The sequence below is a fragment of the Chelon labrosus genome (assembly GCF_963514085.1).
Source record: "Chelon labrosus genome assembly, chromosome: 7".
NCBI classification, from domain to species: Eukaryota; Metazoa; Chordata; class Actinopteri; order Mugiliformes; family Mugilidae; genus Chelon; species Chelon labrosus.
In genome coordinates this window covers 30828250-30835536 of record NC_140343.1, presented here as the reverse complement: position 1 = coordinate 30835536, position 7287 = coordinate 30828250, and the positions used below count along the sequence as shown (strand labels likewise).

The following is a 7287-nucleotide window of genomic DNA, read 5'->3' as shown; positions in this document are numbered from 1 at the left end:
CGAAGTGAGGTTTTACTTTTTGGAATCATGACTATTTCTGTAACAGTTGGTGTGGCAGACCAACTGACTGCAAATTTACGTATGTACCCACGTATGAGTGCTTCCTTGTTTCGGCACGCAAAATCATTAAGAAAGCGCTTGCCACTGCAAAGATGCACAAAGTATGACTAATATATATATATAGAACCAGTTCTGGTTCTGGATATATATATCCAGAACCAGAACTGGTTCTGTTTATTTATTTCAGCCTTCAGGCCTGACAGTTGATATGGGTGGTGTGGTGGTTGTGGGTTGTGGGTTTATTGTTTTGCTGATCAGTGCTTGGTGACTGGTGGTGAAGGGGTAGGGGCTGGGGTTGTTGGACCTCAGAAGAGGTTGACGAGTTCCTGTCTGGTCTGGGCACCGGCCTGATGGAGCACTGCTCGCACATCCTGGGGGGCGGGGTTCGGGGCTTCGTCCTCTGAATGGTCCTCTTCGTCATCCACAGGAGGCGGCTCATCTGCGCCAACGCGCACTGCGATGTTGTGCAGCATGGCGGTGACAACAATCACGCGGCGACACTTGCGTGGTGACAAGCGCAGCCCCCCCGACGAACGATGAATGCACCTGTAGCGGGACTTCCACCTGCCAAACACCCGTTCAACCGTCGTCCTGGTGCGTGTGTGGGCCTCATTAAACCTCTCCTCCTGAGGTGTTGCTGGATTGGTCACCGGCGTCACGAGGTAACTCCGGAGAGGGTAGCCACTGTCCCCAAGGAGGAAACTCCGACCAAACTCTCCTCTGCCAGCCTTCTGCCCCACAGCGGAGTTGGCCCACATGAAGCTGTCATGTGTGCCCCCTGGCCACCTGGCGACGATGTCTATGATGAGGCCGTTGTGGTCCACCACAACCTGGGTGTTGATGGCCGCGTAATGCTTCCTGCTGATCCAGCACGGATCCACCAAGGAAGGGTTGAGGATGGGAATAAGGGTGCCGTCCACCACACCGATCACCCGGGGGATCCCAGCCACTGCGTGGAACCCCTGATGGACCTGGCGGACCTCGTCCAGTGTGGTGGGCATCTTAATGTGGGTACGGGCATGGCGCAGGAGAATCGGTGTCACAGCTGCCACACTCCGGGACACAGATGCTTTGCTGAGGCCTGTGCCATCCCCTACCACCTTCAGGAAGCTCCCCACTGCATAAAACCGCAGAGCAGCCAGGAGCTGCACCTCCGGGCTGAGGGCAAAATTGCGGCGGGTTGCTCTCTGGATATGTGGAGACACCAGAGTGATCAGCCGTCGGATCGTCGCACGGGGCAGCCGGTACTTTTCCTGGACAGCCCGGTCTGACAGTACGTCGAGTGGGGAGAAGTGCTGACGCACATAAACATTTATATAAACCGTCTGGCTCCGCGCTCGGCGACGCTGTTGATTAGCAGCGAGAATGTGCTGTATTGCAGCCATGGTTTCTCACACACGCGGACTTTGGCAACGCCTTTATATAGAGTAGCAGGTGAAGCCTCTCTGGATTAGGTTCAGCTGAGTTCAATTACATCTGTTTCCTTGATATCTGTGAAATGCCACAGGGTGGTTGATGTTTTTTATGTGTAAACTCATATGCAGATGTGTGGAAAACTTAAACGTGTACTTCAATAATATATATTTTTTCCTTCTCTACTATTAGCCTATGTTTCTTGCGCCAGTCCCCCACAGCTATGAGTGCATTTCAACATTAAACATTGTTTTATTATTTCAAAAAGTGGAGGATATAAATTTCCCTGACGCAGCTTGATCACTGTAGCCTAGAAATCTAGACGCCCCTGGTGGCAGGCTATGATCACTGAGCATTTGATCGCTAAGAAGGCTGTTAAGAGTGGGTCGGATCGATCTTACGTTTCCTTCTTAGTGAAAGATCTTCTTAAGCTAAGAGCGACTCTGGGAAACGCGTTCTTCTTTCGGAGCGTTCTTAAGAGCGCTCCAAAGAAGATCTTAGCGCTAAGAGCTTCTTAACTCGTTTGGGAAACGCGGCCATTATCTGTATCTGCCCCATCTTGCTGAAAACCCTCACAGGTCGCTCAGGCGTCAACAGTCCCTCCCCCAGTCCCGCATGCTGGCTGTGTCATTCGCCGAAGATTCATAAGCGAGTCACAAAACGCAGCAGTTCCACTCCATGCCGACACGCTCATGGCTGAGCTCAACGGAACTGAGAAAGGAACGAATCAGTTCATGAAGTGATTCCATTCAGTATGTTCACTCAAAAATTCGAATCATTTGCGAATGACACAACACTAACTTCTATACACTTCTCTACAGTACTTGTCAATGTTATGACTTCATCACTGTGAATGTCATGTATTGTTTTTTGTCTAGGATTCCTGGGGTGCTTAAGGTACAATGTTAACAACTTAAATAATAACTGTATGCTATTCTTGTTTTTCACTATACTTTTATCTTTACTAGTGAAAGATAGAAAAAACTATCTGTCCATTGGCAGACACAGCACCTGCTTATTGGGCTGTTAAACTGGCTTGAGTGTGAATCGTCCTACAATATGTGACGGATATTTCTTTAGAATACTTTTACAAATTTTGATATTATTTATACACACAGTTTTATTTTTATTTGTGTTAAGCTCCCGTGATGCTCATGACAGGAAATATACACTGGTCAAAAAAGTAAAAGGAACATTTTTTGATCAGAGTATAGCATCAAATCAACTAAATGTCTGGAATATTGATCTGGTCAGTTAAGTAGCAGAGGGGGTTGTTCATCAGTTTCAGATGCGTTGGTGTTAATAATGAAATCAACAACAGGTGCATTTGAGGGGCAACAATGAGATGACACCTAACACAGGAATAGTTTTGCAGGTGGAGGCTGCAGACATTGTTTCCCTCCTCAATTTTTCTGACTGTTTTTCACTAGTTTTGCATTTGGTTAGGGTCAGTATCACTACTGGTAGTATGAGGCAATACCTGGACCTTTCTGAAGTTGCACAGGCAGTGTAACTCCTCAGGATGCTACATCAATACATGCCATTGCCCGAAGGTTTGGTGTGTCAGCACAGTCTCAAAAGCCTGGAGGAGATTTCAAGAGACGGGCAGTTACTCTGAGAGCAAGACAGAGACGTAGAAAGTCCTCAACCCATCAGCAGGACAGGTATCTGCTCCTTTGTGTAAGGAGGAACAGGATGCCAAAGCCCTACAAAATGACCTCCAGCAGGCCACTGGTATGAATGTCTCTAACCAAACAATCAGAAACGGGGTGGCTTGAGAGCCCAATGTCCAATTGTGGACCCTGTGCTCACTGCCCAGAGCTCGATTGGAATTTGTCAAATAACAGTGATTGCTAACCATGGGGGTGGGCTCTAAGTGCTGCCTAGAGGGCCGCAAAAAACTTTCAGTTTTGCACCTGTGGTCTGCGAGGGCCATATAGGTTATCAGTTGAAGACTTCAGTAATATTACTGTTATCCATGAGGTGCTCAATTAGACATGGGATTTGTGGCTCTTTGAAGGGAGAGTTTTTTTTTAGATCCATTACTTTCAAAGAACCGTGGCTCATTTGTGTGTGTGTCTTTCTGAGTTGCCAACTCTCCTCAAAAAATGCATGTCGTCCTCCTTCTTGTGGCGGTGGGGACGACACATCAGGTGATACTTGCATATCAAATAAGCACTGCAAGTGTACTCTGCCGCGCTCCTCCCCTTGATTTTGTTCTCTGTCTCACTGGTGACTTGGCTGCAGTATAGGTCATGAGCTCCACCCCCTCCATGTTAGTGCCTGGGACTTGGGGCAAACTAAAACACTAAAATACATGTCAAATCATTTTTTTTTTCTTTTCTAGAACGTTTTCTGTCATTTTAGGTGGTTGATATAATGTTGATGAATGTTCAAGTGTCATTTTTTTTTTTTTTTTTTGGATACGTTTTGTTTAAGTTATTTGACGCTGTAGAAACAGGATGTGACAAAATGAAATGAAATTAATATGTAACGCTACATAATCTCACGTTAATAGAAAATATCAACCACAAAAGCTAAATGATGAAATTGGTCAGATGTGTACAGCAGTTCTCAATTATTTTCTGTCCTGCCCTTCAGGCAGAGTGTTCAGAAACTACAATACAATAAAACTAAATCTCTCCCTTCATTTTTTTTTTAAATAAAAGTGTATAAAATTATCATTCTACAACAAATATAAAAAATATAAAACAAATTGTTTTTTCAAGTGGCATGTATGTTTAGGAAGTACAATACACCCCACTATTTGAGAAGTACTGGCGTACAGAATCAGCCGTTGTGGAATCTCCAGAAGAGAGCAGTAATGCAATAGTAATGATAGAAGCTATAAAACACCAAAGAAGAAAGAAGGTTTTTTTTTTCCCCAAAAGGAAGTATAATTAGTCCACTGTTATTTTCAATAACTCATATTCAATCTGCCACCGAGCTCACAACTTTTAGGTCAGAGTTAAAAACATATTTATTCAGGCTGGCATTTCACACGTAGCCACTAACTGGGACTGTTGCTCCTTTATGTTACAGTCGTGTTTTAATTTTGTTTCAGTAGTATTGCTTTTATTCTTGTTTTTACACTTGAATGCACTTTGTGCACCTTTTTGCGGTGCAGCTGTGTCTTAATTATGTTTTAGTAATATTGCTTTTGTTCTTGTTTTTACTCTGGAAAGTAAATAAATATTGATTGATTGATTGATTGATTGAATAATGATTGATGATGTTTTTAAAGATATACAGAATTCAGTTGGGGTGGCATTGTTTGCGGACGATGGAGCAATGTGGAAAAAGGGAAGAAGCATAGACTTTATGGTTAATAAGATGCAACAGGCAGTGAACAAAGTCCAAGAATGGGCCCTTCAATGGGGGTTTAAGATATCAATAGACAAAACAAAGACTTTATTCTTCTCTAGGAAGAAAATACATTTAAATGTAAAAATCAAATTATCTGGGGCAGATTTAGAAAGAGTAGAATTCTTCAGATATTTGGGAATGTGGTTTGATAAACGATTAACCTGGACAATGCATATCCAAAAAATTATTGACAAATGCAAGAAAGTGTTGAATGTGATGAGGTGTCTGCTTGGAGTTGAATGGGGAGCAAGTATACCTGCTTTAAAGGCCATTTATACAGGGCTGATGAGATCAGTATTTGATTATGGGTGTGTAGTGTATGGGTCTGCTGCTAAAACATCACTTAAAAAATTAGATGTCATACAAAATCAAGGTTTGAAGCTATGCTGTGGGGCAATTAAGACAACGCCAGTGGCAGCAGTCCATGTAGAGATGGGGGAGATGCCTCTCCATCTTAGAAGAGACCAGCTGTCTCTTGTGTACTGGGCAAATCTAAAGGGCCATAGTGAAAAACACATGAGTCAGTTTTATATCAATGTCAAGAAAGAGAGAATGACCTAATTAAAAGTTTTGGCTGGACCATAAGGCAAAAAGTAATAACTATGGGAATCAGTGCTCTGGAAATAAGTCCTACAGTGGCATATCCAGTTTCTCCTCCTTGGCTGCTGTCAGAGGTCCCAGTTGACTTGGGCTTATTAGAGGAAAAGAAGGATGTTGAAGTTGATCATTACAGGGTCCAGAGTTACATAGCTAGCAAATATAAAGAAGCAGTCATTTTATATACTGATGCATCTAAGCAGACTGATAAAAGAATGGGAGTTGCATATGTTATCCCTCAATTAGACATTGAATTTGCAAAAAGAATTACTGATAATTTAGCTGTATACACAGCAGAAATGATAGCAATATGGATGGCCTTATTGTGGATAGAGAGCAATAGACCTAAGCAAGCTGTGATTGCATCAGACTCCAGCTCAGCTTTAATAAGCCTTAAACGTTTTCACTCTGAATCTAGACAAGATATAGTGTATGAAATAATCCAACTAGCTAACAATCTGCTTAAGGCTGGTAGTAGTACTACATTTATATGGGTACCCGCTCATATAAGTGTAGGAGGTAATGAACTAGCAGATAAATGTGCGAAGAAAACAGCAGGAAAGTCTGATATAGAGGTAGATATTAAATACAGCAAAGCTGAAGTCAAGAGCATAATTAAATCTAAAATAAATGGAAAATGGCAATTTTTATGGGATAATGAACAGTCTGGGAGACACCTGTATAGCATTCAAGGAAAGGTGGGGAGGAGCAGGAATATGTGCAGAAGTAAGCAGGAAGAAGATGTGGTATCTAGAATGAGGCTAGGACATACAGGATTAAATAGAACATTATTTACAATGAAAAAACATGTTGATGGAATGTGTGAATATTGCAATAGTCAAGAGACCAAAGAGCATGTAATTATGTATTGTCCTAAATACCATCAAGCCAGACAAAGATTGATTTCGCAACTTAGTGAAAACCAGATGACATTAAATTTACAAGATATACTGCAGAGAGAATCTGGTGGAATTTGTTTTCATTTTTTGTTTTCTTTTTTGAAAGTAACTGGGTTATTAAAAAGAATTTAAGAAAGTGTGGGTTGACCTTTTGATCCACACTCCAGTCCAGATGGTGGCGGTAATGCACCAAAAAGCTGGTTGCCAACCGCCATATAGAAAGAAGAAGAAGAAGAAGAAGAAGAAGGGTTTTTTTTCCGGGTGGATGTATGTATATTAAAGCTGGTTGAGATGCTGCTGGTTTTGTCCGAAGAGCATAAAGAACATCTCTCCTTGCTGCCGAAGGTTGACGCCGCAGGTAAATATCTAGATATTACATATCGCAACATATCAGCTTCTATCTTTTGACCATAGCTGAATCGGCCGACTTCCTCTCCTGTAGCTATTGTTAACTCGTGACTCAGATGATTGTGTTACACAAGATGTGTTGTTTAGATTTAACTATACAAGCAATTATGGGCTGTTAGTAGAACATTTAATATCACCAATACAAAATGTGAACATAAATCACACCTCTCTTCTCTCATCTACTCCCATTTTCTTTATATACTGCAGCTATAGCCTACCGGTCATAAGTTTTAGAACACCCTAATTTTTCCAGTTATTTATTACTATTCAAGTCGTGCAAGTCTAATGAAAAACTTGAAATGGTACAAAGGTAAGTGCTGAACAGCCAGAGGTTTTGGTTACCCAAAACTATAGGGCTGGGCGATATGGCTGAAAAAAGTATCACGATATAAGTGTTTCATATGGTATCGATAATTATTTTTTCGTTTTTTTAACCTATTCTACCCAAACTTCTCAACTGTGCTGAACTGCATCCGTTATTTCTTTATATCGCTTTGATGTTTTGTCGTATGGCACTGCTGCCGTGTACCTCTTGATCAGAGGT

General features: G+C 42.1%; 2 protein-coding genes across 3 annotated transcripts in view; one reads left to right on the top strand and one right to left on the bottom strand.

Annotated features, from left to right (window-relative positions):
* Positions 1-365: 365 nt before the first annotated feature.
* Positions 366-1445, bottom strand: LOC311490365 (putative nuclease HARBI1; the record flags this gene model as incomplete). The annotated part of the gene is made up of 1 exon (XM_084547809.1): positions 366-1445. One exon carries the CDS (start codon positions 1443-1445, stop codon positions 366-368), a length of 1080 nt encoding a protein of 359 aa, XP_084403935.1.
* Positions 1446-5653: 4208 nt separating this feature from the next.
* commd2 (COMM domain containing 2) overlaps positions 5654-7287 on the top strand; it is a 14124-nt gene continuing 12490 nt past the window's right edge. The window contains exon 1 of one of the 2 annotated variants that reach the window (XM_084547961.1): positions 5654-6693. In XM_084547961.1, the coding sequence (XP_084404087.1) occupies positions 6627-6693 (67 nt within the window). In that variant the 5' untranslated portion in view covers positions 5654-6626. The remainder of the gene's footprint in view (positions 6694-7287) is intronic. The other variant, XM_084547962.1, reaches the window with a different exon arrangement.